Source organism: Melanerpes formicivorus, unplaced genomic scaffold (genome assembly GCF_026170545.1).
Source record: "Melanerpes formicivorus ecotype bairdi unplaced genomic scaffold, bMelFor1.0.p_v2 SCAF_164, whole genome shotgun sequence".
NCBI lineage: Eukaryota > Metazoa > Chordata > Aves > Piciformes > Picidae > Melanerpes > Melanerpes formicivorus.
This window is the reverse complement of record NW_027142516.1, coordinates 21,180-48,917: the sequence shown is the minus strand read 5'-3', so window position 1 is coordinate 48,917 and position 27,738 is coordinate 21,180. Positions and strand designations below refer to the sequence as shown.

Sequence of the window (27,738 nt, the reverse complement as noted above, 5' to 3'; positions counted from 1 at the left end):
CAGAGTCGTGTTGTCGGTTCTTTCCTTTCCCGCCCTGTCCCCCTGCCACGTCCCCGGGGACAGCAGGGAGTCTTCCCCCTCCCAAGTCGCGGGGTCAGAGGGAAAAGCCTCCCTGGCTCACCCCAATTGCCTGGAGACGTCCCCGTCCGCACCCTACCCTGGCTCCTCCATCGCACCCTGCGCCCCACCCTGCCCCAGGGGCTGGCATCGGCCCCGAATCAGCCCAGGGCACAGAGCGGCGAGGGCGGGCGACCCCGGGCTGCACCGGGGTGTTGGCGTGCAGGGCACGGGAGCGCGGCGTGGGGCACGGGGATTCGAGGGGGGCACCCACGGGCCGGGACTCGTCGGCTGTCCTGGCAGAAGCGCGGGCACCGCGCCCCGCGGTGCTGGAGGAACCGGTTCTTATCTCCCGCAGCGGGACTACAGCCAGCAGCCCCCGCGCTGAGGCTGGGCCCGGCTTGGCCCCGTGTAAGGCCACCAGCGCCATCATCTGCCGGGGCTGGGGCCGGTCTCGGTGCTCCCCAACCACCCCATTCCGGTAGGGCACCAGGCGGGGGCTGCCCCGGCAGAGAGCATGGCGGGCGGCGGGGACAGCCAGACCACAAGCCCAGCTAGGACTGGAGGCGCCATATGGCCTCTTTCTGCCTTCAATATTCCAGCCCTTGCGGGATCGTGCCCCGCAGCGAGACTCGGGCGCGCGCGCCCGCCCGCCCGCTCCTAATCGCGGAGCGAAAACCGGGAACCGGCTCCCGCTGGCCCCCGGCCAAGCCGCAGCGGGCGCGGCGTCACCGCCCGCCTGCGGACCCACCGCCCCGAGGCCCGCCCAGCCCGGCCCTGCTCGCCAATGGGCGAGGGGCGGCGTCTGAGCGACGGCTGCGCCGCCCAATGGCAGGGCGCGCGGTGCCTCGCGGAGCTCCGCGCCGGAGCGGGGGAGCCGCCGCCATTTTGGCCTGCACGGCGCGGGCGGTGGGAGGAGGGAGGGTGTGAGTGAGTGAGTCCGTCCGTCCGTGGGCGCTGCTGCTGCTGCCGCTGCCGCTGCCGCCGCCGCCGCCGCCATTTTGTCGCGGCCGTTTGAGCGCGGCGGGAGCGGGCGGAGGGCGCCGGAGACAGGCCCGTACCCCGCGCTCAGCCGCATTGCCCGCCCCACCGGAGATCTGGCGACCGTCTGCTTCGGTGAGTTAACGCCGCTTGGCCGCGGTGGGGGAGGCGCCGTGAGAGGGCGGCCGGGCAGAGGTCCGCGGGGTGGGGGGTGGGGGGGGGGAGCCGAGTCGGGTGGCCGTGGGGGGTCGGTGTTAGGCCTTTTGAGGAGGGGGCCGTGCGGTATTTAACCGGGGGTGGGGGGCGGATTTCCTTCCCCTCCCTAAGCTCTTGGGCTGGCTCCACGCGCCCCCCCCCCCCCCCGCCCCCGGGGCCAGGCCTCAATCTCCTCAGCCTGGCAGGGCTGCGGCGCGCGGGAGGTCGCTTCGCCGCCGTTGCGCTTTGGGGGGGGGGGGGGGGGAGTGGAAAATGGGTTTTAAAACCATTTTTTAATGCTAAAAATTAGAAAAAAAAAAGAGGGGAAGTGGTGGAAAATGGTTTGAAAAGCGTTTTTTAATGCTAAAAAAAAAAAAGAAGGAGGGGGAGGGGGAGTGCGGCTGCCTGCGTTGGGCTCCGGCTCTCTGCTCTATGGCCGGGAAGGAAGCATTGAGCTGAAGGCGTTCGGCGCTTCCCGGCCGCCCCCCTCCGCCTCGCAACCGGACACGGAGCCGAGAGGAATCGATCCTGGGCGGGGGGGAGGGTGCTGGGGTTGGGCTTTAGCGCTTTAGGGTCTCGTCCGTCGCTTGCCGGAGCCCTGGGGGCGGTTTGCTGGGGGGGGTTTAAATCCCCCTGCGGGGCCGAGCTGGGCAGCGAGGCCGCCCGGGATGGGGGGGGGGGGGGGGGGGGCAGCTGCTTGCTGCAGGCTGCTCCCGGGGCGGCGGGGGGGGGGGTGTAGCAGCAGCCCCCGAGGGGGAACCATTTAGAATGAACCCTTTAGAATGAACCCTTTAGAATGAACCATTTAGAATGAACCCTTTAGAATGAACCCTTTAGAATGAACCATTTAGAATAAACCATTTAGAATAAACCAAACCAGGTTGGAAGAGACCTTCCCAGGCACAAATCCAGGCTGGGCAGTGACTGGCTGGAGAGTAGCCCTGAAGAGAGAGCCTTGGGGGTGCTGGTGGACAAAAAGCTCAACAGGAGCTCTCAGTCTGCACTTGCAGCCCGCAAAGCCAATCAGAGCCTGGGCTGCAGCAGGAGAAGTGTGGCCAGCGGGGCGAGGGAGGTGATTCTCCCCCTCTGCTCAGCTCTGAGGAGACCCCACCTGGAGTACTGTGTCCAGTTCTGGAGCCCCTAGGACAAGAGGGATGTGGAGGTGCTGGAGCGTGTCCAGAGAAGGGTCACAAGGATGAGCAGAGGGCTGGAGCACCTCTCCTGTGAGGACAGACTGAAGGAGCTGGGGCTGTTCAGTCTGCAGAAGAGAAGGCTCCCAGGTGACCTCATTGTGGCCTTCCTGTATCTGAAGGGGGCCTACAGGAAGGCTGGGGAAGGACTGCTCAGGATCTCAGGTAGTGATAGGACTAGGGGGAATGGAATGAAGCTGGAGGTGGGGAGATTCAGGCTGGAGGTGAGGAGGAAGTTCTTCCCCATGAGAGTGGTGAAGCCCTGGGATGGGTTGTCCAGGTAGGTGGTCGAGGCCTCATCCCTGGGGGTGTTTAAGAGCAGGCTGGATGAGGCTCTGGCCAGCTTGATCTAGTGTGGGGTGTCCCTGCCCATGGCAGGGGGGTTGGAACTAGATGATCCTTGTGGTCCCTTCCAACCCTGAATGAAACTATGAAACTATAAGATCATCCCTGTCCAACCCATCAACCAATCCAGCCCACCCAAACAGCTGACCCATGGCACCAAGCACCCCAGCAAGTCTCCTTCTGAACACCTCCAGGGATGGGGACTCCACCACCTCCCCGGGCAGCCCATCCCAAAGGGCAATCACTCTCCCTGTGTAGAACTTCTTCCTAATATCCAACCTGAACCTCCCCTGGCGCAGCCTGAGACTGTGGCCTCTTGTTCTGGTACTGGCTGCCTGGGAGAAGAGACCAACCCCCACCTGGCTACAACCTCCCTTCAGGTAGTTGCAGACAGTGATAAGGTCACCCCTGAGTCTCCTCTTCTCCAGGATGAGCAACCCCAGCTCCCTCAGCCTCTCCTCACAGGGCTGTGTTCCAAGCCCCTCACCAACTTTGTTGTTCTTCTCTGGACTCGTTCCAGCAGCTCAACCTCCTTCCTAAACTGAGGGGCCCAGAACTGGACACAGGACTCGAGGTGTGGCCTAACCAGTGCAGTGTCCAGGGGCAGAATGACCTCCCTGCTCCTGCTGGCCACACTGTTCCTGATGCAGGCCAGGATGCCATTGGCCCTCTTGGCTGCCTGGGCACGCTGCAGGCTCATGTTCAGCCTACCATCCACCAGTACCTCCAGGTCCCTCTCTGCCTGGCTGCTCTCAGCCACTCTGCCCCCAGCCTGTAGCACTGCCTGGGGTTGCTGTGGCCAATGTGCAGAACCTGGCACTTGGATGTGTTCAATCTCCTGCCCTTGGCCTCTGCCCATCTGTCCAGCCTGTCGAGGTCCCTCTGCAGAGCCTCTCTACCCTCCAGCAGCTCAACTCCTGCCCCCAGCCTGGTATCATCAGCAAATTTACTGATGATGGACTCAATGCCCTCATCCAGATCATCAATAAAGATGTTAAAGAGCACAGGGCCCAGCACTGCTCCCTGGGGCACACCACTGGTGCCTGGCTGCCAGCTGGCTGTGGCACCATTCACCACCACTCTCTGGGCTCGGCCTTCCAGCCAGTTCCTAACCCAATGCAGTGTGCTCCCGTCCAAGCCATGGGCTGACAGTTTGGCCAGCTGTTTGCTATGGGGGACGGTGTCAAAGGCCTTGCTGAGGTCCAGGCAGACCACATCCACAGCCACCAGGCAGTCACCTGGGCATAGAAGGAGATTAGGTTGGTCAGGCAGGACCTGCCCTTCCTAAATCCATGCTGGCTGGGCCTGATCCCTTGGCCATCCTGTAGGTGCTGTGTGATTGCACTCAGGATGACCTGTTCCATGATGCTTTTTTTGGATGCTTTTTGGGGTAGGGGCTGTGAGAAACGAGCTCCCTGCTGGAAATGTATAACCAGTTTGTTATCAAACGAAGGCAACGCAGCGCTGGGCACAGAGCGAGCTTGCTAGAGGCACCCCCCCCCCCAATAACACGAGGTGAACTGATAGAGACAGCAAACAGATATATTAATATAGACATATTCATCTATTCCCACACACACTCCCACCCCTCTCCATCAAGACTGAGGCAAAACTGGACTGAGACAAAACTTCAGCCCTGGGGAGACCCCACCCGGAGCACTGCCTCCAGTTCTGGAGCCCGTAGGACAAGAGGGATGTGGAGGGGCTGGAAGGTGTCCAGAGAAGGGCCACAAGGATGAGCAGAGGGCTGCAGCACCTCTCCTATGAGGACAGATTGAAGGAGTTGGGGCTGTTTCAGTCTGCAGAAGAGAAGGCTCCCAGGTGACCTCATTGTGGCCTTCCAGGATCTGAAGGGGGCTACAGGAAGGCTGGGGAGGGACTGCTCAGGATCTCAGGTAGTGATAGGACTGGGGGGGATGGAATGAAGCTCGAGGTGGGGAGATTCAGGCTGGAGGTGAGGAGGAGGTTCTTCACCAGGAGAGTGGTGAAGCCCTGGAATGGGTTGTCCAAGGAGGTGGTTGGGGCTCTGTCCCTGGAGGTGTTTAAGCCCAGGCTGGATGAAGCTCTGGGCAGCCTGATCTAGTGTGGGGTGTCCCTGCCCATGGCAGGGGGGTTGGAACTAGATGATCCTTGTGGTCCCTTCCAACCCTGCCTGATACTATGATACTAAAACCTGCACTTTTGACCTGGCCAGTCTTCAGACATGTTGGCACCTCACCTTTCTTCCCCAACACCCCACACAATAACCAACCCACAGTCCCCAGTAATTCCCCTTGTGAAAGCCAAATATTATAACCAGTTTATCACAGGGGCTTGTGTAAAGTCTCCTTGGCCATTCTCTCCCTGGGTCTGCTTAAAACAACTCCCCTCTTGCTGGTGGGAGGTGTTCAGGAGGAGACTTGATGGGGGTGCTTGGTGCCATGGGTTAGTTGTTTAGGTGGTTGATGGGTTGGAGGTGATGATCTTGAGGGTCTCTTCCAACCTGGTTTATTCTATGTAAGGTAATTCTGTGTGATAATATGAAGCCATGTGGCAGTGGCATTTAGATGCTCCCCAACAGGACGTTTGGGTCTTCTCTTGGCTGCTGGTGTGGCTTTGCTGGCCACAGTGGGGTGTTTTTCACTTGATAGACAGACTGAAGGATGACTTAGAATCAGAGAATTGTCAGGGTTGGAAGGGACCTCAAGGCTCAGCCAGTCCCAACCCTCTGCCATGGGGCTGGGACACCTCACACTGGGTCTGGTTCCTGAAAGATTGAAGGATGACTTAGAATCACAGGATTGTCAGGGTTGGAAGGGACCTCAAGGATCAGTAAGTTCCAACCCCCCTGCCATGGGCAGGGACACCCCACACTAGATCAGCCTGGCCAGAGCCTTATCCAGCCTGGGCTTAAACACCTCCAGGGACAGGGCCCCAGCCACCTCCCTGGCCAACCCATCCCAGGGCTTCACCGCTCTCATGGGGAAGAACTTCCTCCTCACCTCCAGCCTGAATCTCCCCACCTCCAGCTTCATTCCATTCCCCCCAGTCCTATCACTGCCTGAGATCCTGAGCAGTCCCTCCCCAGCCTTCCTGTAGGCCCCCTTCAGATCCTGGAAGGCCACAATGAGGTCACCTGGGAGCCTTCTCTTCTGCAGACTGCACAGCCCCAACTCCTTCAGTCTGTCCTCATAGGAGAGGTGCTGCAGCCCTCTGCTCATCCTTGTGGCCCTTCTCTGGACACCTTCCAGCCCCTCCACATCCCTCTTGTCATAGGGGCTCCAGAAGTGGACACAGTACTCCAGGTGGGGTCTCCCCAGAGCTGAGCAGAGGGGGAGAATCACCTCCCTCGCCCTGTTAGTCACACTTCTCCTGATACAGCCCAGGCTCTGCTTGGCTTTGCAGGCTGCAAGCGCACACTTGAGAGCTCCTGCTGAGCTTCTTGTTCATTGACTGATGGTGCACTCAGTGCCCTCATCCAGCTCATCAGTAAAGATGTTAAAGAGCACAGGGCCCAGCACTGACCCTTGGGGCACACCCCACGAGTGACAGGCCGCCAGCCTTCAGCCACAGTATCACAGTATCGCTTAGGTTGGAAAGGACCTCGAGGATCATCGAGTCCAACCTATCAACACAGACCCCATGCCTAGACCATGGCACCAAGGGCCACGTCCAATCTCCCCTTGAATGCCTCCAGGGTCGATGACTCAACCACCGCCCTGGGCAACCCGTTCCAATGCCGAACGACTCGCTCGGTGAAGAACTTCCTCCTCACCTCCAGTCTAAACCTCCCCTGGCGCAGCTTGAGACTGTGTCCCCTTGTTCTGGTGCTGGTTGCCTGGGAGAAGAGGCCAACCCCTTCCTGGCTACAACCACCCTTCAGGTAGTTGCAGAGGGCAATGAGGTCACCCCTGAGCCTCCTCTTCTCCAGGCTAAACAATCCCAGCTCCCTCAGCCTCTCCTCATAGGGCTTGTGTTCAAGGCCTCTCCCCAGCCTTGTTGCCCTTCTCTGGACAGGCTCAAGTGCTTCGATGTCCTTCTTAAACTGAGGGACCCAGAACTGGACACAGTACTCAAGGTGCAGCCTAACCAAAGCAGAGTCCAGGGGCACTATGACCTCCCTGCTCCTGCTGGCCACACTATTCCTAATGCAGGCCAGGATGCCATTGGCCCTCCTGGCCGCCTGGGCACACTGCTGGCTCAGGCCGAGGCAGGTCTGGGTGCACTTGGTGACATCTGCTTTGTTTGTGTGTTTTTGGGTCTCTTGCAGATTCTCTTGAGCTGAAGATGGCTGCACAGTCAGCACCGAAGGTTGTGCTAAAGAGCACCACCAAGATGTCTCTGAACGAGCGGTGAGGAAGCCCAACAGCAGCTTCAGAGCTCATAAGAATACCATTTTTTTTTTTAAATTACTGTTATATTTTTTTTTTCCCACTTTAATTAAGCCCTCTCTTGGTGTCTTAAGACAAAACCCAGCGTGGTTTGCTGCCCTCTTTTAACCTGGCTAAAGCGAGCAGGCGGCCACGCACCTCTGCCTCTCTAAACCGCCTGGCCGACGTGGTGCCGCGGGTTACAAGGGCACAAAGATGTGTGGGAGGTGGGAGCTTTCTCCCCACCCCCGGCAGTTAACGCTGAACCACTCGGCACGTAAATGTGGTGGGGCTGTGGTATGCCGAGAGAGAGAGAGAGAGAGAGAAAGAGCGAGCGAGCCAGCCAGAAACCTGACACCCTCCCTGTCTCTTGCCCACGTTGTGCCGGGGCCGCGGGGCCGGCCGCGCGTTCCCCGGGCTGCGGCGGCTCTGCTGCTTCGTCCGAGGCAGACCCAGGGGCGCTGTGGTCTGGCCTGTAAGAGGCAGGCAGCAGGCCCTCAGACGAGCCCAAAGGCCCTGTCACGATGTTGTGGGCCTTGTAAGAGGCAAATGCTTTGCTCCATACCCATCTCTTCTGTCCTCCCTTCCTCTGTGTCCCTCCTGGATGAGTGTTCTCTGTCCTCCTGTGCTGCTGGCGGTGATGCTGTGCTTGTGTCCCACTTCCTTACTAACCACTCCTGGGTTAGCTGAGTTGGGGTCGTTGGAATGGGGATAAGGGGGGGCAGAGTCTGCTCCAGCCAGGGCTGCAGTGAGTCATGGAATTGCTTTGGTTGGAAAAGACCTTTAAGGTCATGGAGTCCAACCCTTAACCCCAGCACTGCCAGGGCACCACCAGCCCATGGCACCACCAACCCATGGCCCTCAGCACCACATCTCCACAGCTTGGAAACCTCTCCAGGGCTGGGGACTCCACCACCACTTCTCTGGGCAGCCTGGGCCAGGCCTTGAAAACCCTCAAAGGGCAGAAATTGTTCCTCATGGCCAACCTAAACCTCCCCTGGGGCAAGTTGAGGCCATTTCCTTCTCCTGTACCTTGGGAGAAGATCCCAAACCCACCTGGCTTCAGCCTCCTTTCAGGGAGCTGCAGAGAGTCAGAAGGTCTCCCCCCCAGCCTCCTCTCCTCCCAGATGCAGCCTGAAGCTGTTGGTGCTCAGGGTGAGGTGCAGGGAGCCCCACATTGGCCTCTCTCACTCTGGTGAGACCACTGCAGGTTGTGTAGCTCCCAGGGCACAGCAGGAAGCCGATGGGGCTCTGCTGAGTGGGTTTGACATGGTGCTGGATCTTCTGCTCCTCTGTAGCTGTTGATCTGTAGCAGCAGATTCCCTGTGCACCAAAGGAGTTGGCAGGTGAAGTGTGTTAGGAGTTTGGTGGTGGCATTCCTTAGGCACCAGGCCTGTGGTGCACCAGAGGCACTGGGGCAGTCCCTCCTAGAAAGCTTCCTCCTGGGCATGGAGCTCTGAACCCTTTTTTTCCCCCCTCAGGCGTTTGGGGCTCGCTGGACTTTTGCAGGCAGATTGCAGGTTGCTCCTTTTCTCTCTTGTGATGCCCTCTGCCACCTCTCACCACCATCCCTGCTTGCTGCTTGTTTTCCATCCCTCCTGCCATTTCTCAGTGAGCCCTGAGGCTTTGGTTTGTTGTTCCCTCCTCGTGGTCACTCCCGAATTGGAATTAACCCGAGCACCATTTCTGAGTTTCCAGTTCTTGCACGCTGGTGGAAAAGGAGGAGTGATTTTTTTTTTCCCCCCTCCCCTCCCCTCCCCCCCAATAGGAGCCTGCCCTAAAGTGCCACTGCTTGCATTAAGGTTCCTGGGATCTGGAGATCCAGTCTTGAGATGGTGAAATGCCGGTAATGTGTAATAAAAGCTGTACTGAAACCCCCATTTTATTCGACCTTGAAGCTTCACTAACATGCTGAAGAACAAACAGCCGATGCCAGTCAACATTCGAGCCACCATGCAGCAGCAGCAGCAGCTGGCCAGTGCCAGAAACAGAAGACTGGCCCAGCAGATGGAGAACAGACCTTCTGTGCAGGCTGCTCTCAAGCTCAAGCAGGTGAGAGCGCGGCGAGCGCCGAGCCGGGGGGGCTGGACCCTCCCCCCCACCCCCACCCCGGGGGCTTCTCAGGATAGAGAAGCGCAGAGCTCGGGGCTTGGAGAAGCCCTCTGAGGATCCAGCCCTTGGATCACCTTCGTGGCCTCCTGTGGACCTGCTCCCTCTCTCCAGTGCCTGGATCTGGTTGGTCCCATCCCCAGCTCCTCCCTCCCTTGCTGCGCTCCCCTGGCAGCCTCTGGCTGCAAGGAGCAGGAGGAGCAGCTGCATTGTTTCACTGGGGTGCAGGCCAAGGCTCAGGGCCTCTGCTGCACTCTGCTCACAGAAGTCTTTGCTGCTCACACTGCAGCCCTGAAGGCTGTGAGGTGTCCCTGTGAGAGGGCAGCAGACCTCAGCAGCCAAGCTTGGGGTTGGTCTCCCTGCATTCCCCTTACAGAAGTCTTTGCTGCTCACACTGCAGCCCTAAGGGCTGTGAGCTGTCCCTCAGCTCTTCTGTGAGACAGCAGCAAACCTCAGCAGCCATGCTTGGGGTTGGTCTCTCTGCATTCTCCTTACAGAAGTCTTTGCTGCTCACACTGCAGCCCTGAAGGCTGTGAGCTGTCCCTGTGAGAGGGCAGCAGACCCCAGCAGCCAAGCTTGGGTTTGGTCTCTCTGCATTCCCCTCACAGAAGTCTTTGCTGCTCACACTGCAGCCCTGAGGGCTGTGAGAGGGCAGCAGACCTCAGCAGCCAAGCTTGGGGTTGGTCTCTCCGCATTCTCCTCACAGAAGTCTTTGCTGCTCACATTGCAGCCCTGAGCTGTCCCTGTGAGAGAGCAGCAGACCCCAGCAGCCAAGCTTGGGGTTGGTCTCCCTGCAGTCTTCTCAGAGAAGTCTTTGCTGCTCACATTGCAGCCCTGAAGGCTGTGAGAGAGCAGAAGACCTCAGCAGCCAAGCTTGGGGTTGGTCTCTCTGCATTCTCCTCACAGAAGTCTTTGCTGCTCACACTGCAGCCCTGAAGGCTGTGAGAGAGCAGCAGACCTCAGCAGCCAAGCTTGGGGTTGGTCTCTCTGCATTCCCCTCACAGAAGTCTTTGCTGCTCACACTGCAGCCCTGAGCTGTGCCTGTGAGAGGGCAGCAGATCTTCAGCAGCCAAGCTTGGGGTTGGTCTCTCTGCATTCTCCTCACAGAAGTCTTTGCTGCTCACACTGCAGCCCTAAGGGCTGTGACCTCTCCCTCAGCTCTCCTGTGAGAGAGCAGCAGACCTCAGCAGCCATGCTTGGGGTTGGTCTCTCTGCATTCCCCTCACAGAAGTCTTTGCGGCTCACACTGCAGCCCTGAAGGCTGTGAGAGGGCAGCAGACCTCAGCAGCCAAGCTTGGGGTTGGTCTCTCTGCATTCTCCTCACAGAAGTCTTTGCTGCTCACACTGCAGCCCTGAGGCGTCCCTGTGAGAGAGCAGCAAATCTCAGCAGCCAAGCTTGGGGTTGGTCTCTGCATTCCCCTCACAGAAGTCTTTGCTGCTCACACTGCAGCCCTGAAGGCTGTGAGAGGGCAGCAGACCTCAGCAGCCAAGCTTGGGGTTGGTTTCTCTGCAGCATTCCAGCTGCTCCTCTGTGACTCTGGGCTTGCAGGAGGCCTTCTCAAGTCCTGGCTGTGTGGCTGGTGGCATGGGGTCACACCAGCTGGGGAGAAGGCCCTGGAAGCTTCCTAGCTGAGCTGTTCTCCACATCTCTGGAATGTTTAAACCTGCCCCAAGAGAGGAATGCAGCAGCTCTTGAGGAGCTCTTGGGGCTGTGGTGCCAGCTGGGCCCTGCAGAGCTGGCAAACAAAAGCTCTGCAATCAGGGCTGAATTCTCTGCTGCCTGAAAACAGAGAGGTTAGGCTTTGGACAGGTGGAGAGGGAAGCTGCACTGGGAGCAGGGAGCTTTGCTGGCTGAGTGGAGGTGCCACAGGAGCAGGGAGGAAGCAGCCTTGGCCTGGCTCTTGCACTGGTTTGGCTTTGTGCTGTCTGCTGGTGTGGTACCAGGGGCTGCTGGCATGGAGTGCTCCTTGGAGGGTGTTTGGAAGTCTGCTCTGTGTGGAGTTGCTCTTGGAAGGCTGCAGGTTGCTCTGGAAGCTGTTTCAGGGCAGGCCTCACCCTGCCCTGTTGCTAACACAAAAACATTTCCCCTGCCCAGCTGTAGCTCCTCAGAGGCTGGAGCAGACCAGGCTGCTGCCACTGTCTGAGCCCTCCTGGCAAGTGAGAACCAGCTGGATCTGGAAGGTGCTTTCTCCTTTCTGCCAGGGAGAGGAGAGGCTGCAGTGCTTGTGGCTGCTGAGTGAGTGATGATCTGAGCTGTAGGTCTGCAGCAGAGTCTTGATTCTAGAGGAGCCAACTCAGCTATCCACAGGCTTGGAGCAGGCTGACAAGGGAGGCCTTCAGCCCTTGGAACAAAAGTGCAGCCTTTATGGCTGCTGCTGCTGCCTCTTTGCCTGCAGAAGCTGCTCTGTGGGCACCAGCCTGGGCCTACTGTGTGCTCATGATGCTGGCATGCAGCTGGGGATCAGCTGCAGCAGCAGTGCAGCCACCCCTGCAGTGGCTCTGGCAGGCTGCTGCTTTCCATGGCTGTTGTGATCTGCTGGGATGGGGCAGGAGGCCACTGGGAATGATGCTGGCCACAGCCTGGGGCCACACAGCTGTTGCCTGCTCTGCAGGGATAGGTGAGGAGGAGGAAGGGGAGGTGAAGAGGAAAGGTGGCTCAGGAGGGGGTGGGTGAGGCTTGGTGCCATGACAGGGGCAGTGCTGGGTTTGCTTGGCCTGGCACCTTCCAGCACAGGGCATGAGGGAGCTGCCTGCTTGGGTTTGGGCTGAGCTGAGGCAGAAGCAGCAGCTCCCAAAGCTGCCAGCTGCCTGTGCAGGCAGTGCCAGGAGAGCTCTCTGGCCCGTGTGCCAGCTTCCCAAGCCCTTCACAGCTGTGTCCTGCAGAGAGCCCAGGGGCCTCTGGGGAGAGCAGCGAGGCAGGAGCTTGGCTGTGCTGGGTGGTGGCAGCGGCCTGGCAGAGCCCAGATGGCTGCATGACTCTCTGCTCTCTCAACCCCTTCCTTCCAGAAGAGCTTGAAGCAGCGCCTCGGGAAGAGCAACATCCAGGCCCGGCTGGGCCGGCCGGCGGGGGCCCTGGTGCGCGGAGCCATGGGGGGCAGGGGCCTGCCCATGGGGCAGAGAGGCCTGCCCCGAGGAGCCATGCGTGGAGCCCGGGGGGCCAGAGCTCTGCTGAGAGGAGGACTCCCGCTCAGAGGTCAGTGCCCCGGCCGGGTGCCTGCTCCGGCAGCGTCCCGGGGCTGGGAGCTGATTGCGCTGCCTTCCCTTCCCCCTGTGCTGAAGGTCAGAGCCTGCTGCGCGGCGGCCGCGGCTTGTCCCCCAGGATGGGCCTGAGGAGAGGCGGCCTCCGAGGACGTGGTGGCCCTGGAAGAGGAGGCCTGGGCAGAGGAGCCATGGGGCGTGGAGGGCTCGGAGGCAGAGGTTAGTGTCTGGGCTTCAGGAGGGACACAGGGTAAGGAGTGAGCCTCGGTTCCTCCTGTGCAAGACAATCCCTGCAGGCCCCAGGGATCTTCCCAGCCAGAGCAGGCTGCTCAGAGCAGCTGTTCTCCACTCTCTCCTCCAGGCTGAACTCCCCCAACTCTCCAGCCTGGCCTCGCAGCAGAGGGCTTCCAGCCTTGCCAGCATTGCTGTGGCCTCCTCTGGCCCTGCTCCGGCAGGTTGGGCTCTAAAGCAAGGAGCAGGGAGCAAAAGTGGCCAGAGGAGAGAGCCCGAAGCCTGGAAAGGGCCCAGAGATTCCAGGCCTGGAAGTGACTCAAGTCCTGGCTCCAGGAACTCTGTTTTCCACCACAGCAGCAGTGGTGGGTGAGAGGAAATGCAGGAGACAGCTGTTGGGTGGGGGTCAGGGTTTCAGCCAGATGTTTGGGCAGAACATCAGCCAGAGGGCTCTGCTGTCTTGCAGCTGCTTGGGCTTCAGCTCTGTGCCATGGCCTGAGGGACAGGAGCTCACAGGGCTCCTGGGGAGCTGACTGCTGAAGCAGGCTCAGGAGCTCACAGCAGTCTGAAGCCCTTGGAGTAGGAGAAGTTGCCATGGGAGCCTGGAACTGCTTGGGTTGGAGAAGCCTTTAGAGTCGAGTCCAGCCCTGAACCTGCTGCAGCCACGGCCAGCAGCGACCCACAGCCCTCAGCACCACTGCTCCAGGGCTTGGAAACCCCTCCAGGCATGGGGACTCCACCACTGCCCTGTGCAGCCTGGGCCAGGCCTGGGGACTCCACCACTGCCCTGTGCAGCCTGGGCCAGGCCTGGACAGCCCTCCAGGTGCAGAAATTGTTCCTCATGGCCAACCTAAGCCTTCCCTTGGAGCAACTTGAGGCCACTTCCTTCTCCTGGCCCTTTTTCCTTGGGAGAAGAGCCCAACCCCACCTGGCTCCAGCCTCCTTTCAGGGAGCTGTAGAGAGCCAGAAGGTCTCCCCTTGGCCACCTGTTCTCCAGGCTGGACACTTGCAGGTCAGAGTTGCAGGTCAGAAGCTCTGCCTGTCACGGGTGGGGGTGACCCAGAGGGGTGCAGGATCTCAGGGCTGGGGGGGGATACAAGGGGGAGGAGTGGGAAGAGGAGCAGGGAGATGGAAGCTGGAGCAGCGAGTAGCCCTTGGCTGTGGATCAAACATCAACCCGAGGAGCTGCTCCAGGGCTGCCTGGTGGAGGTGCTGCCCACATCTGCTGTGCCAGCTGCAGCACCCCCAGCAGGGCCTGGTGCCCCTCACCCCCTCAGCCTGGCACCCCTAACCCCCTCTTGTCTCCCCAAGGGCGCGGCATGGCCGGCCGGGGCCGAGGCTTCGGAGGGCGCGGCAGAGGCCGGGGCAGAGGCAGGGGCTCGGCGCGGCCCGCCCTGACCAAGGAGCAGCTGGACAACCAGCTGGATGCCTACATGTCCAAGACCAAAGGGCACCTGGACGCCGAGCTGGATGCTTACATGGCTCAGACAGACCCAGAGAGCAACGACTGAGGCTTGGAGGCGCCAGAGACTTGCGGCTGAGCCGAGGGTGTGGCGGCGCTGCCCAGAAGCTACAAACGCAGCCCCCAGAGGGACCCGCAGGGACCGGGCGCAGCCCTGGCCTGCCACACCCGGCCTGTAGTCTGTTCCTCCCGAGTTTTGATACTCTCCTGTCCTCAGAAACCCCTTTTTTGGATTGTTCTGTTTTTTATAGCATTGTTTTGTTCCCTCCCACCCCCACCCTCCATTCTCCCAGGTGACAAAGCCACTGTGGTGACCCTGACCTCTGCCTCCAAGCAAAGTGCTCCTTGGGGCTGGGATCACCCAGCTCTGTGCCTCTCCTGCTCAGGGGGGGGTGGTGTTTGGGGTGGGGGTCAGCTTTGTCCCCAGGTGTCACCAGCAGGGTCGAGCTCCCACCTGGGCTTCTCTGTAACCTATCCCGAGGCCAAAAGCCTCTCAGCAACCCAGCCAGGTTCCGGTGTCGCTCCGGACACCCAAACCACCTTGCGTGCACCAAACCTTCTGTCTCCCACCCCAGCATCCTCCTCTGCTGGGGGCCAGCGTTCAGGCCAAGCTCTTAACAGCTTGCTGGGGGGCTTTCTGGTTTGGTTTGGTTTATTTTCGTTTGTTTTGAGTTATTTTCGTTGTTTTTGGATGAAGTTTGGCTTCCCTTAGCCTTGCCCGGAGCAGAGGGCCCCAGTGGTTTGTGTGCTGCAGGGGGAGGTGTTTATTTAAAGCAAGCAGGAGCGTGGAGCTAGAGCCACGGCGCCGACAGCCTGCTGCAGCTGTGTCCTTTTCACCCAGCACGGGGGCCAGAGCTCATCGTTTTCTGTCGCTGTCACCAAACCCCTGTCCCATGGGGCAGGCCCTGCAGCCCCCCTCCCGCTGCCAGGTCGCCTCTGGCCTCCTCCCCACCCCCCCCCCTCCTCCTCCTCCTCCTCCTCCTGGTTTTTTTAAGTTCAACCATTCTGTGACTGTTCCAGTTTCAATGGAATCTTGTATTTCTGGTTTGTTGTAACAAAGGAGAAACGATGATAAAACCGAGCCGGGCTCCGCGTGCTTTGTTGGGTTTTAACCTCAGAACCTGCGTTTTCGGGGCATTGCCCCCTGCCCCCTACCAAGGGCGCAGCGTCCGCAGCCCCATCCCCGCCACCAGCTCCTTGCCTCTTTCTCGGGGCAGCGGCGCTGGAAGGTCCTCGGAGGGGTGAAAAGAGGATATGGGAGGGGGGGAAAAGAGGATTTGGGGGGGGGGAAGGAGGATTTTTCGGGGAAAGTGAGGTCCCATGGGGCGGGAAGCGGCCGCGGCTCAGCCCCCGGCTCGGGCGGGCGCCACAGGGATGGATCCGTCTGGGCGCAGACCGGCGCCCCGCCTCCGCTGTGAAAGCGCGGCTCCCATTGGTTGGCGCAGCGACGGCGGCTTGTGCCGCTGCCTGCTATTGGCTGCGGCGCGCCAGCGTCTCACGCGCTCCGGCTTCGCCTTTTGTTATTGTAGTGAGCAAGTGGCGGCGCTGGGAGCGGGCGGGCGGCGGCGGCGGGAGCGGGCGGGGACGGCAGCGCCGCGGAGCAGCCGGGGAGATGCGGCGGCAGCCGGGCCCCGAGTGAGCAGCGGGGCGGCGGAGGTGAGTGGCCAGCCCGGCCCCGGTGCATGCCCCCCACGTACCCCACTCGTGTCCCCCTTTCGGAGCCCTGCACCCAGCCTCTCGCCTCTCTGCTGTCCCCACTCGCGTCCCCTCTCTGCTGTCCCCACTTGTGTGCCTCCTCCCTGTACTCAGCCTCTCGGACCCTCTCTGCCTTCCCTGCCCGCGGCCCCTGGCTCTCAGCGTACCTTTCCCCGTTAAACCGGGGGCAGGGATGCGCTAGAGCCGGGCGGGGGGCACAGGGACCCCCACCCGCCCCGGCAGACCCTCTCCCCGCTTTGCTCCTACCGGGAGCCCCAAACCCCGCTCCAGCGCTGCCCCAAAGAGGGGCACAGGAGCGTTTCCCTGTAGGCAGCCCGAGGGCGGAGGTTTGCTCCTGCCCCACGAAGCCCCGGGACCGGAGATGCGCTGGGGACTGTCCGCTGGTATTGGCGTTTCCAGGACATCCCTCCCGCGTCCCACCCCGAGCCCCTCGGCTGCCCCCCGTGAGCCAAGGGTCAAGTTTGTGGAGCGTCCTCCCGTCCGCGCCATGGGGGCAGCAGCTGGGCTGGCAGGGGGCAGCAGCTGGGCCGGCAGCGGGCAGCGGCGGCGTCCCCACCCAGGCACCCCTCGGTCCCTTTGTCCCCGCCCTTGGGATTATCTGGGAGCAAAGTTAGTGGCCCCTGGAGCCGAGGAGATTAAACCGGAGACTGTGTCCGGCAACTGGGTGTCCCCAGCCCGTGCTGCGCATCCCCCTTCTGAGCGGGGGGGCCAGCGCTGGCTCCGGCTTTGGGGCTCCCCAGGGAGGGGTTTCTGGGGGGTGAGAAGGGGAGAGAGCTCAGTGCCAGCCCCACGCTGCCCTAACAGGTTGGCAAGAAGCCCCCAGCCACAGCCCCGCGTGGGACAAAAGGCTCCAGAGCAATGTCACTTCCCACCTGGGACTCCTCTGCCCCTCTGGCACTGGGGCAGGAAGGACCTTTTGGGGGCTGCTCTGCCCATGGTGCCAACAGGGAGCACACTGGGGGGCAGCTGGAGCTGGGGTAAAGCCATTTCTAACCACCCCCCACCCACTCCATCCCCACTCGTCCCAGTTTCCCTCCAACCAGACCTGGGCTGTTTCGGGGGAGGGCACGGAGATGGCTCTGGCGCTTTGAATCTTTCCTGAAGCAGCTGGCACCAGCCTTGGGGTCCAGCCACTGGGGCTGGGGGGGGGGGGGGGGGGGGGGAACGAGGCCTGGTGGTGTGGTCCCTGGACACTCCTTTCAGGGTGATCCCGCAGAGCTCCTCCTCGCCCTGATGCCATTTTCCACCTCTTTTGGCCTCAAAACTGACCCCTGAGGCAGGGTGTGCCAGGCGGGCAGGGCTCTGGGGACGAGCAGGCTGGCAGAGAGCCAGCAGCGGTGTTGGCAGCCCCGGCATGGGTGCTCCAGGTTTCATTAGCACCCAGGGGGTGCACCCCATACCCTGGTGGGGTGCTCAGCTTGGGGGGGGGGAGGGCTCCTCCAGCATCCCAAGGCCAACAGTATTTGATTCATCTCAAGCTGGAGGAGCTGGGCAAGAGCTGGGGAGGAGGGGAGATGTCTCATGGCCCCGTGCCCATGCAGGGAGTGGGTGCCGGGGGGCAGGCAGGGTCCTGGCAGGACACACGAGTCCCATCCCCCAGATAAGGAGCAGGGCCGGGGGGGGTTGTTGTGTCTGCCACCAGCCCAGGGCTTTCCCCAGCTCCCGCAGCCTTGGCAGCCAGCGCGGCACGGAAGCAGGACCCCCCCCCCAGCCCACTGCAGCGGCGCCCACCAGAGCCCCCCGGGCACAGCCACGGCTTGGGGAGGGGAAATCGCTGCCCACGGGGTGTGCCCCCCCCGGGCGCTGTGCCCTGCCTGCGGCTCTCGGTGGGAGCTGGGGCTGGCAGGGAGGCAGGAAAGGAGCAGCCCAGCAGCCAGCGAGGGGTTAAGGAGCGGCGCCAGGCTGGGGCTGTGTTTAGTCTGGCCCCGGAGCCAGCAGTGGGAGATGCTGGGGCAGGCAGCGCCGCGGAGCACGAGTGCCTGCGTCCCTGTGTCCCTCGCCCAGGCTCCCACGCACGCAGCCCCCCTCGCACCGTGCCAGGCTGCTGCTGTGGCACTGACGGTGTCCCCACGGCCGTGACGCCGCGGTCCGGGCGCCAAGGACCGCGGGGAGCTGCGGGCACCGGGAACCGTCCCTGTGGCTCTTCACCTGCCCTCCTCTTCGAGGTGACAGAAAGGCTTCGTTCCCACGTCCCCCACCTGCCATCGGGGGGCTGCCACGTCCCCTCCCGCCGGCACCGACCACCCTGCAGGGTGCTTCGCTCCCTCTCGGTGCCCCCCCCGTGCCAGGGCAGCCGTGCGGGCGACGGCAGGGCCCCTGCGGCGGGGGGTGACAGGCAGGGCCGTGCCGTGCCTGCCTTGCAGGGGAGCGGCGCCATGGCCCTCGGCGCGCCCGCCGGCACCGACGCCTGCCTGAACATCGTGCACAGCCTGATGTGCCACCGGCAGGGCGGGGAGAACGAAACCTTCGCCAAGAGAGCCATCGAGAGCCTGGTCAAGAAGCTGAAGGAGCGCAGGGACGAGCTGGAGGCGCTGCTGGCCGCCGTCACCACCAGCGGAGCTCACCCCAGCAACTGCGTCACGATCCAGCGCACCTTGGACGGCAGGCTGCAGGTACCCAGCGCCGGGGAGCCTCCGGGGCGCCCCGCGGCCCCCCTCGAGCCGAGGGAGCCTGGGGGGTGGGCTGTCCCGTGACCCCCGAGACCCCCCCACGGCCCTCCCCGAGCCGGCAGGGCCCAGACATCCTTGTTCGAAGGGGCCCGGGGGAGGGAACCCCACCAGGGAGGGGCACACAGGGGAACCCCCTCCCCGGCGAGCCTGTGGCTCTGGGCTTGCAGCCAGGCTGACTTCAGTGTCTGAGCTTGTGCCCACCCCCTCGCAGCCGCGGCTGCCCCAGGGCCGGGGGCAAAGGGACAGGGACAAGCAGAGGTGTGCGCCCCCCGCCCAGGCAGAGGCATCCAGGCAGGAGCAGCTGCAGGCAGCGTTGCCCCTGCCCACAATCCCCTCCTCGCCCCTGGCATCCCCCGCGGCTCTGTTCCCCCTCCCCGATGAGTCACTGTCTGGCAGCCTGCAGCCGGGCTGGGGGGACAGCGGGGGGGGGGGGTTGTTGTGTCTGGAGCTGGGGAGGTGCAAGGGGGGACCCCTCCACTATGGCTGGTCCTGGCCTGCTGCCAGCCACAGCGCCGGTGGGGGTGGGGGCTTCAGCATCCCAGCTGGATGTGGTCAGCCTGGGAAGGGGAGGGGGGGTGGGGAGGGAAGCATCCCTGCACCCCCAGCTCGTCCCTGGGGGCAGCAGGAGCAGGGCAGGGATCGTGCCCCTGGGCTGGGCACTGGGGAGGCCACAGCTGAAAGCCTGGGGGCAGGGTTGGGCTCCTCACTGCCAGAAGGACTTCGAGGGCTGGAGCAGGGCCGGGGAAGGACAACGAAGCTGGGGAAGGGGCTGGGGAGGAGCAGCTGAGGGAGAAGAGGAGGCTGAGGGGAGACCTTCTGGGTCTCTCCAGCTCCCTGAGGGGAGGCTGGAGCCAGGTGGGGTTGGGCTCCGCTGCCAAGGGGCAAAGTGATGGGAAAAGAGGAGATAGCCTCAGGTTGCCCCAGGGGAGGTTCAGCTTGGCCCTGAGGAACAATTTCAGCCCTTTGAGGCTTGCCCAGGCTGCCCCAGGGGGGTGGTGGAGTCTCCATCCCTGGAGGGCTGCCCCAGGGGGGTGGTGGAGTCTCCATCCCTGGAGGGCTGCCCCAGGGCGGTGGTGGAGTCTCCATCCCTGGAGGGCTGCCCCAGGGCGGTGGTGGAGTCTCCATCCCTGGAGGGCTGCCCCAGGGCGGTGGTGGAGTCTCCATCCCTGGAGGGCTGCCCCAGGGCGGTGGTGGAGTCTCCATCCCTGGAGGGCTCCCCCGAGCCCCGCGGCCGCGGTGCTGAGGGCCGTGGCGGTGGCGCTGGCGCGGTGCTGGGGGTTTAGGGTCGGCCTGCAGGACCTCGGGAGCCCTCGTCCCACCCTCCCCGTGGCGCGGTGCCCCCCAGGTGGCCGGCAGGAAGGGCTTCCCGCACGTCATCTACGCGCGGCTGTGGCGCTGGCCGGACCTGCACAAGAGCGAGCTGCGGCCCGCGGGGTTCTGCCGCTTCGCCTTCCACCTGAAGCAGGACAGCGTCTGCGTCAACCCCTACCACTACGAGCGTGTGCTGGCCCCTGCCGGTGAGACCCCGGCCCGGGCACACCCCCCTGACACACACCCCGCTGATACAGCTCCCCCACACACACCCCCAGCACCCCTAACCCCTCCCCGTCTGCTCCCCGGCAGGTTTGAGCATCCCGAGCCCAGGTGAGACCCCGGCCCGGGGTGGGTGCAGCCCCCCGCTGACAGCCCCCCTGATATCCCCTGCTGACAGCCCCCCCCCCCCCGACACCCCCCACTGACAGCCCCCCCGACACCCCCCACTGACATCCCCCCCCGACAGCCCCCCCAGCACCCCTAACCCCTCCCTGTCTGCTCCCCGCCAGGTTTGAGCATCCCGAGCCCAGGTGAGACCCCGGCCCGGGGTGGGTGCAGCCCCCCACTGACAGCCCCGCTGACATCCCCTGCTGACAGCCCCCCCCGACACCTCCCACTGACAGCCCCCCCGACGCCCCCCACTGAGAGGCACCCCGACAGCCCCCCCTGACCCCCCCCCAGCACCCCTAACCCCTCCCCGTCTGCTCCCCGCCAGGTTTGAGCATCCCGAGCCCAGGTGAGACCCCGGCCCGGGGTGGGTGCAGCCCCCCATTGACAGCCCCCCTGACACCCCCCACTGACACCACCACCCCGACAGCCCCCCCCGACCCCCCCAGCGCCCCTAACCCCTCCCCATCTGCTCCCCGCCAGGTTTGAGCATCCCGAGCCCAGGTGAGACCCCGGCCCGGGGCCGGCTGGGAGCACCCCCAGAGCCAGCGCCCCCCCCCCCGCCGCGGGTCCCCGTGCCCCCCATGGTCTCCGGTGTGTGCGCCCCCCCCCCCGCCCGCTGCCCCCCGCGGTGAAGGAGGAGTTTGTCCATGACTGTGTGCAGATGGAGCTGACCCCCGGCCGGGAGCAGGGGGGCGCAGGGGCTCCTCGCCTGCCCCCCACCGAGAGCTACCGGCAGCAGCTGCCCCCCCTGCCGCTCCCCGAGACCCCCCCCGGCCCTGCCAGCCTCTGCCCCCCGCTGCCCGTGGCACCCCCAGGTGAGTGTACCCCCCCCCCCCCCCCAGTTCCCTTAGGGAAGGGTTTGGGGGTGCTCCCCCCCGAGCCCCCTCCCACCCCCGTGTCCCCCCCCCCTTCCCAGCGGCTCCGGGGGGCTCCCTGCTGCCCCTGCCCCACGCCCAGGGCCTGCTGCAGGTCGCCTGCCCCCCCCCCGGCGGAGCCCCCCCCTCAGAATGGCTACCCCAAGCCCCCCTACCACAGTGAGTACTGGGGACACCGACTGCCCCCCGCGGCGCAGCGGGGGACCCCTGGGGGGGGGGGGGGCACCCCCACCCCTGCCACCCTGTCTCCTACCCCAGGCTCTGCGGTGAGCTGGACCAGGGCAGGAGTCTACACAGCGAGCTTGGGGGGGGGCCCACAGCCGAGCCCCCCGGCACCACCCAGCAGCCAGAGGCACTCACAGCGCCCCCTGCAGCCCCCCAACCGCTACTGTAGGTTTGGGGGGGGGCACTGGGAGGGGGTCACCTGCAGGATTCCTTCCTCTGCACAGCCCTGACCTCATCCCTGTCCCCTTCCCAGGGCCCCCCCACCGTCACTCTGGGCCCTACCAGCAGCCAGTGTCCACCCACCCCGGTGAGTGCCCCCAGCCCCTGCCCCCTCCCCCCCAAATTCTCACCTCCTGCTCGAGGACTGGGTGCGCTGAACCCCTCCCCCTGTGCCCCCCCCCCGCCCCCAGGGCCGGAGTTCTGGTGCTCCATCGCCTACTTTGAGATGGATGTGCAGGTGGGGGAGACCTTCAAGGTGCCCTCCAGCTGCCCGGTGGTCATCGTGGATGGCTACGTGGACCCCTCGGGGGGGGCCAGGTTCTGCCTGGGGCAGCTCTCCAACGTCCACCGAACCAGCGCCAGCGAGAGGGCCCGGTGGGGGAGGGGCCCCGGGGGGGGCGGGAGGGGCCTCGGGGGGGCGGGAGGGGTCCCGGCGGGGCGGGAGGGGCCCCGGGGGGGAGGGAGGGACCCCGGGGCGGGGGGGAGGGGTCCCGGGGGGGGAGGGGAGGGGCGAAGCGGGGGGATGGGAACGGGGAAAAGGGGCTACTGGGAGGTGTGGGGGAGATGGGGGGCACAGGGTTTGGGGGCAGCAAGGGGCATATGGGGGGAGGAAGGGCGTGGAATGGAGAGAGTATAAGGGGCAGGGGGAGGGAGGGATTGGGGGGGCAGAGGTGGGGTATGGGGGAAGTGTGGAGGGGAAGGGGCTGCCCAGGGGTCCAACGGGGTGAAAGGGCAAGGGGAGTGACACAGGGGCGGCTGGGGGGAGGTGAGGGGGCAGGGGGAGGGATATGAGGGGGGGTACAGGTTAGGAGGAGGTGATGTGGGGGGGCACCTGGAGGAGGATGGAGCAGCAGAGGGGCTATGGGGGGGGGGGAGCGTGGGGGCACTGGGTGGGCAGCACTGATGCTGGCTGTGGGCAGGCTGCACATCAGCAAGGGGGGGGCTGTGGGGGGCATGGGGCAGCACTGACCCCCTCCCTGGGCAGGCTGCACAGCGGCAGGGGGGTGTTACTAGGGGGCTGTGGGGAGCTATGGGGCAGCACTGACTCCATCCCTGGGCTGGCTGGGGCTATGGGGTGCTGGGGGGGGCCATAGGGGTGCTGGGGGGGGCCGTGGGAGGGCTCGGGGGTTATGGGGGTGCTGGGGGGGCTATGGGGGTGCTGGGCGGGCCATGGGGGTGCTGGGGGTCATGGGGCAGCACTGACCCCTTCCCTGGGCAGGCTGCACATCGGCTGGGGGGTTCAGCTGCAGTGCCGGGGCTATGGAGGTGCTGGGGGGCCATGGGAGGGCTCGGGGGGCCATGGGGGTGCTGGGGCGGTGCTGGGGGCCATGGGGGTGCTGGGGGGTCCATGGGGCAGCACTGACCCCCTCCCTGGGCAGGCTGCACATCGGCTGGGGAGTGCAGCTGCAGTGCCGGGGCTATGGTGGTGCTGAGGGGCTATGGGAGTGCTGGGGGGGCTATGGGGGTGCTGGGGAGGCTATGGGGGTGCTGGGGGGCTATGGGGGTGCTGGGGGGCCATGGGGGTGCTGGGGTCCATGGGGCAGCACTGACCCCCTCCCTGGGCAGGCTGCACATCGGCCGGGGGGTGCAGCTGCAGTGCCGGGGCTATGGGGGTGCTGGGGGGCTTATGGGGGTGCTGGGGGGGGCCAAGGGGGTGCTGGGGGGCCATGGGGGGTGCTGGGGGCCATGGGGCAGCAGTGCCGGGGCTAGGGGGGGCTAGGGGGGTGCTGGGGGGGGGCATGGGGTGCTGGGGGCCATGGGGCAGCACTGACCCCCTCCCTGGGCAGGCTGCACACTGGCTGGGGAATGCAGCTGCAGTGCCGGGGCTATGGGGGTGCTGGGGGCCAAGGGGGTGCTGGGGGGGGCCATGGGGGTGCTGGGGGGCTATGGGGGTGCCGGGGGGCTCTGGGGGTGATGGGGGCCATGGGGCAGCACTGACCCCCTCCCTGGGCAGGCTGCACATCGGCCGCGGGGTGCAGCTGCAGTGCCGGGGCTATGGGGGTGCTGCGGGGCTATGGAGGTGCTGGGGCGGTGCTGGGGGCTATGGGGGTGCTGGGGGCCATGGGGCAGCACTGACCCCCTCCCTGGGCAGGCTGCACATCGGCCGCGGGGTGCAGCTGCAGTGCCGGGGCGAGGGCGACGTTTGGCTGCGCTGCTGCAGCGCCCATGCCCTCTTCGTCCAGAGCTTCTACCTGGACCGCCAGGCCGGCAGGGCCCCCGGCGACGCCGTCCACAAGATCTACCCCGGAGCCTACATCAAGGTGGGGACGCCCCCGGGGGGGTGGTTTGGGGGGGCGCTGGGGCGGGGGAGCCGCAGGGCTGCCCGCGGTGGGCAGGAGGTCACCGCAGGGAGGGACTCCGGGGCTGGAGGGACTCCCCAGACCCGCGCTGAATTGGGGTCCCCGAAGAGGGAACCCCCCTGCTCAAGAGCCCTCCCCCCCTCTCCCCCCCACCCCCCCCCAAGGTGTTTGACCTGCGGCAGTGCCATCGGCAGATGCAGCAGCAGGCGGCCACGGCCCAGGCTGCCGCCGCCGCTCAAGCCGCCGCCGTCGCCGGCAGCATCCCGGGGCCCGGCTCGGTGGGAGGCATCGCCCCGGCGGTGGGTGAGTGAGGGGGGGGATGGAACCTGGACTGCAGCGAGGCCTTTGCCACCGTCCCCCCACAGCAAGCTCCTGGCCAAGCTGTCAGCCCCTGGCTTGGATGGGAGCACACTGCGATGGGTTAGGAGCTGGCTGGAGGCTGAGCCCAGAGAGTGGTGGTGAATGGTGCCACAGCCAGCTGGCAGCCAGGCACCAGTGGTGTGCCCCAGGGAGCAGTGCTGGGCCCCAGCCTCTCTAACATCTCCATTGATGATCTGGAGGAGGGCATTGAGTCCATCAGCAGTAAATTTGCAGATGACAGCAAGCTGGGGGCAGGAGTTGAGAGGCTCTGCAGAGGGACCTGGTAGAGGGGCAGTGCCCAAGGGCAGGAGGTTGAACACATCCAAGTGCCAGGGGCTGCACATTGGCCACAGCAGCCCCAGGCAGTGCCACAGGCTGGGGTCAGAGTGGCTGAGAGCAGCCAGGCAGAGAGGGACCTGGGGGGAGTGGTGGAGAGTAGGCTGAACAGGAGCCTGCAGTGTGCCCAGGGGGCCAAGGAGGCCAAGGGCAGCCTGGCCTGCAGCAGGCAGAGTGTGGCCAGCAGGAGCAGGGAGCTCATCCTGCCCTGTGCTCAGCACTGCTGAGGCCACTCCTGGAGTCCTGTGTCCAGCTCTGGGCTCCTCAGGTCAGGAAGGAGGTTGAGCTGCTGGAAGGTGTCCAGAGAAGGGCAACAGAGCTGGGGAGGGGTCTGGGGCACAGGGCTGGGGAGGGGTCTGGGGCACAGCCCTGTGAGGAGAGGCTGAGGGAGCTGGGGTTGCTTAGCCTGGAGAAGAGGAGGCTCAGGGGTGACCTTATCACTCTCTACAACTCCCTGCAGGGAGGTTGCAGCCAGGGGGGGGTTGGGCTCTTTTCCCAGGCACCCAGCACCAGAACAAGAGGCCACAGCCTCAAGCTGCGCCAGGGGAGGTTCAGGCTGGAGGTCAGGAGGAAGCTTTACACAGAGAGAGAGATTGGCCCTGGGGATGTGCTGCCTGGGGGGGAGGTGGTGGAGTCCCCATCCCTGGAGGTGTTCAGGAGGAGACTTGCTGGGGTGCTGGGTGCCAGGGGTTAAATTGATTAGGAGGTGTTGGATTGGTTGATAGATTGGACTCCATGATCTCGAAGGTCTCTTCCAGCCTGGTTTATTTTATTCTATTCTATTCTAACCCTGACAGGGGGCTGGGGGGAGGAGGGGGAGGCCCTGCTGGCCGCGGGGGATTCCTCCTCCCCTTCTCAAGCCCTTCCCTCCCCCCCCCTGCAGGGCTGTCGGCGGCGGCAGGCATCGGCGTGGACGACCTGCGGCGGTTGTGCATCCTGAGGCTCAGCTTCGTCAAGGGCTGGGGCCCGGACTACCCGCGGCAGAGCATCAAGCACACCCCGTGCTGGATCGAGGTGCACCTGCACCGAGCCCTGCAGCTGCTGGACGAGGTCCTGCACGCCATGCCCAGCGCTGAGCCGACCCCCCCTTAACTTAAACCCCCTTGTTTTGTAAGGAAAAATAAAACCCAGAAAAGTCCAAGAAAGAAAAACGACAAAAAAAAAACGTAAGAGTCTAAAGCACTAAAAAAGCTGAGGGGGGGTTGGGCTGAAAGGGAGCTGGGGGGCAGGGCTGCTGGGAGGGGAGCTGGGGGGCAGGGCTGCTGGGAGGGGAGCTGGGGGGCAGGGCTGCTGGGAGGGGGGCTGAGGAAGGGCTGGGAGGGGGGCTGAGGAAGGGCTGGGAGGGGGCTGAGGAAGGGCTGGGAGGGGGGCTGAGGAAGGGCTGGAAGGGGGCTGAGGAAGGGCTGGAAGGGGGCTGAGGAAGGGCTGGAAGGGGGCTGAGGAAGGGCTGGAAGGGGGCTGAGGAAGGGCTGGAAGGGGGCTGAGAGGAAGGGCTGGGAGGGGGCTGAGAGGAAGGGCTGGGAGGGGGCTGAGAGGAAGGGCTGGGAGGGGGCTGAGGAAGGGCTGGCGAGGGGCTGAGGAAGGGCTGGCGAGGGGCTGAGGAAGGGGGCTGAGGAAGGGCTTGGAGGGGACTGAGGAAGGGCTTGGAGGGGGGCTGAGGAAGGGCTGGGAGGGGGCTGAAGAAGGGCTTGGAGGGGAGCTGAGGAAGGGCTGAAAGAGGTTGGGGCTCACCTGAAGGGATCTGTGATTTAAATCCCTACCTGTGGAGAACCTGAGAGCCTCACCAAGCACAGGCTGGGGTGGGTTTGCTGCTGGCTTGACCCAAAGGCTCAGCTCTCACCTGTCCCCCTCCATCACTCAGGTACCCAGGGGGGAGATAAAAACCAGCCCCTCCTCCCCCCCCCCCCCCCAGCCCCTCAGCCAGCAGCTGCAGCACCAAACCACACCGAGCTGTAAGCTATTTTATCCAAAATTTATTGACAGCGCTGGGGGTGAGGCCGCAGGGACAGCACCGAAGTCACCTCCGCGGCAAGCCCCCACCCCCGGGGGCCGGGACCGGGGCGGGGGAGCTCCGCGGGGCCGCCCCCCGCGCTGGGTCTGCAGTCGCAGCCAGCCATCCCCACACTCCCTAATGCTGCTTTCGCCTGAAGGAGCAGCCTGGGGAGGGAAGAGAAAGAAAACATCGCGGGGGGGAGGGGAAGGGGGAGGGTTAGAAACGGCGGCGGCCGCCCCCCCCCCCCCCCCCCCCCGCTCCGCCTGGCCAGCCCCAACCCTGCCTTCGCCACCCCTCCTCCTCACACCGCCCACAACCCAGCGGCTTTTTAACCTCCCAGCCCACAAAATTCGCATCTGGACCGCCTCGGGTTCCGTGAGCAGCCCCAGGAGGCTCCCCCAAGGAATAAAGGGAGGCCGTAAGCCGCCCCCCCCACCCCGCTCCCCGCCCCCCCCAGCTCCCCGCCACCCACCTTCTGTCAGCCTGGCCTTGCCCCCCGTGGGCTGGCACAGCACGGTCGAGCAGCCCACGCACAACACGACGGTCTGCGCGTGGCTGAACACCGTCGTGATCTTGTAGCAACCTGCGGGGGAAAAGAGGAAAGCGCTGAGGAGGGGGCGGGAGGGACCCCGGGACATGTTGTGCTTCCCCCCCCCCACCCCTTCCCGGGACCCTACCAGGGCATTTAACGTCCATGAAGTAAGAGTTGGGGCTCTGCACCAGCCGCTTCTTCTTGTGCTTCCTCTTCTCCTCCTCGGGGGAAGGGTGCAGCAAATCCTTCGCCAGCTGCGGGGGGGGGTGAAAGCCTGGTGAGCGCCCAGCTCCCCGACCGCCATCTTGGGGGGGGGGGGGCCCCCGCCGCGGAGATGGCGGCGATCACGGCTCCGCCAGGCCGCCAACCGGGCTCGCCCACCGCTGCTTCCCCCCCTCCCAACCCTCCTCCCCGCCCGCGGCGCGGCGCTGAGCCTCGTTGTCTGCCGGAGCGGCGGCCCGGGGCCGGGACCGTACTCACAGGCATGTTGGCGTGGAGGCAGACGCGACCGAAAAGGGGCCCCGCCGGAAGTAGCCGCTGCTATATCCGCTGCGGGGTTTCCCGCACGGGCGGAAGTGAGGCTCTGCCGCCGTGCGCCGCCATCTTGGGAAGGCCTCTCGGGGGGGAAAGGGAGGGCAGGAGGGCGGCCATGTTGGTAAGGTCGCGCCGCCAGCGTGGGCTAGGCGCCCGCG

General features: G+C 64.5%; 3 protein-coding genes across 7 annotated transcripts; 2 read left to right on the top strand and 1 right to left on the bottom strand.

Annotated features, from left to right (window-relative positions):
* The first annotated feature begins 926 nt into the window (after positions 1–926).
* Positions 927–15,198, top strand: CHTOP (chromatin target of PRMT1). Of its 5 annotated transcripts, none has more exons than XM_068169125.1 (6): positions 927–1,173; positions 7,018–7,099; positions 9,016–9,169; positions 12,233–12,419; positions 12,506–12,643; positions 12,786–12,874. In XM_068169125.1, the coding sequence occupies exons 2-6, from the start codon at positions 7,035–7,037 to the stop codon at positions 12,788–12,790; spliced, it is 549 nt and encodes a 182-aa protein (XP_068025226.1). In that variant the 5' UTR covers positions 927–1,173; positions 7,018–7,034; the 3' UTR covers positions 12,791–12,874. The 5 variants fall into 5 exon arrangements, with proteins under 5 accessions (XP_068025226.1, XP_068025223.1, XP_068025222.1 ...); XM_068169122.1 differs by lacking the exon at positions 12,786–12,874 and adding an exon at positions 13,967–15,198 and having other exon boundaries at positions 931–1,173; positions 12,236–12,419; XM_068169121.1 differs by lacking the exon at positions 12,786–12,874 and adding an exon at positions 13,967–15,198 and having other exon boundaries at positions 932–1,173.
* A 491-nt stretch (positions 15,199–15,689) lies between these two features.
* On the top strand, positions 15,690–25,694 carry LOC137457276 (mothers against decapentaplegic homolog 4-like). The gene is made up of 13 exons (XM_068169108.1): positions 15,690–15,773; positions 18,197–18,445; positions 19,848–20,019; positions 20,126–20,146; positions 20,687–20,834; positions 20,877–21,021; positions 21,123–21,240; positions 21,340–21,471; positions 21,560–21,613; positions 21,717–21,900; positions 23,618–23,786; positions 23,990–24,128; positions 25,405–25,694. The coding sequence occupies exons 2-13, from the start codon at positions 18,209–18,211 to the stop codon at positions 25,611–25,613; spliced, it is 1,728 nt and encodes a 575-aa protein (XP_068025209.1). The 5' UTR covers positions 15,690–15,773; positions 18,197–18,208; the 3' UTR covers positions 25,614–25,694.
* Positions 25,695–26,474: 780 nt separating this feature from the next.
* Positions 26,475–27,627, bottom strand: RPS27 (ribosomal protein S27). Its single transcript, XM_068169074.1, has 4 exons — positions 27,527–27,627; positions 27,192–27,300; positions 26,987–27,097; positions 26,475–26,678 (listed from the first exon to the last, which is right to left on the bottom strand). The coding sequence occupies exons 1-4, from the start codon at positions 27,530–27,532 to the stop codon at positions 26,650–26,652; spliced, it is 255 nt and encodes an 84-aa protein (XP_068025175.1). The 5' UTR covers positions 27,533–27,627; the 3' UTR covers positions 26,475–26,649.
* Between the last annotated feature and the right edge of the window lie 111 nt (positions 27,628–27,738).

Coding starts and splice junctions, on each gene's coding strand:
- CHTOP (XM_068169121.1), top strand. CDS start 7,035: ATGGCTGCACAGTCAGCACCGAAGGTTGTGCTAAAGAGCACCACCAAG. Junction 9,170..12,232: donor CTGCTCTCAAGCTCAAGCAG/GTGAGAGCGCGG, acceptor CCTTCCTTCCAG/AAGAGCTTGAAGCAGCGCCT. Junction 12,420..12,505: donor AGGAGGACTCCCGCTCAGAG/GTCAGTGCCCCG, acceptor CCTGTGCTGAAG/GTCAGAGCCTGCTGCGCGGC.
- LOC137457276 (XM_068169108.1), top strand. CDS start 18,209: ATGGCCCTCGGCGCGCCCGCCGGCACCGACGCCTGCCTGAACATCGTG. Junction 20,835..20,876: donor CCCGCCCGCTGCCCCCCGCG/GTGAAGGAGGAG, acceptor CAGATGGAGCTG/ACCCCCGGCCGGGAGCAGGG. Junction 21,901..23,617: donor AGCGCCAGCGAGAGGGCCCG/GTGGGGGAGGGG, acceptor CTCCCTGGGCAG/GCTGCACATCGGCCGCGGGG.
- RPS27 (XM_068169074.1), bottom strand. Junction 27,098..27,191: donor CATGGACGTTAAATGCCCTG/GTAGGGTCCCGG, acceptor TTTCCCCCGCAG/GTTGCTACAAGATCACGACG. Junction 26,679..26,986: donor CAAGGCCAGGCTGACAGAAG/GTGGGTGGCGGG, acceptor TTCCCTCCCCAG/GCTGCTCCTTCAGGCGAAAG.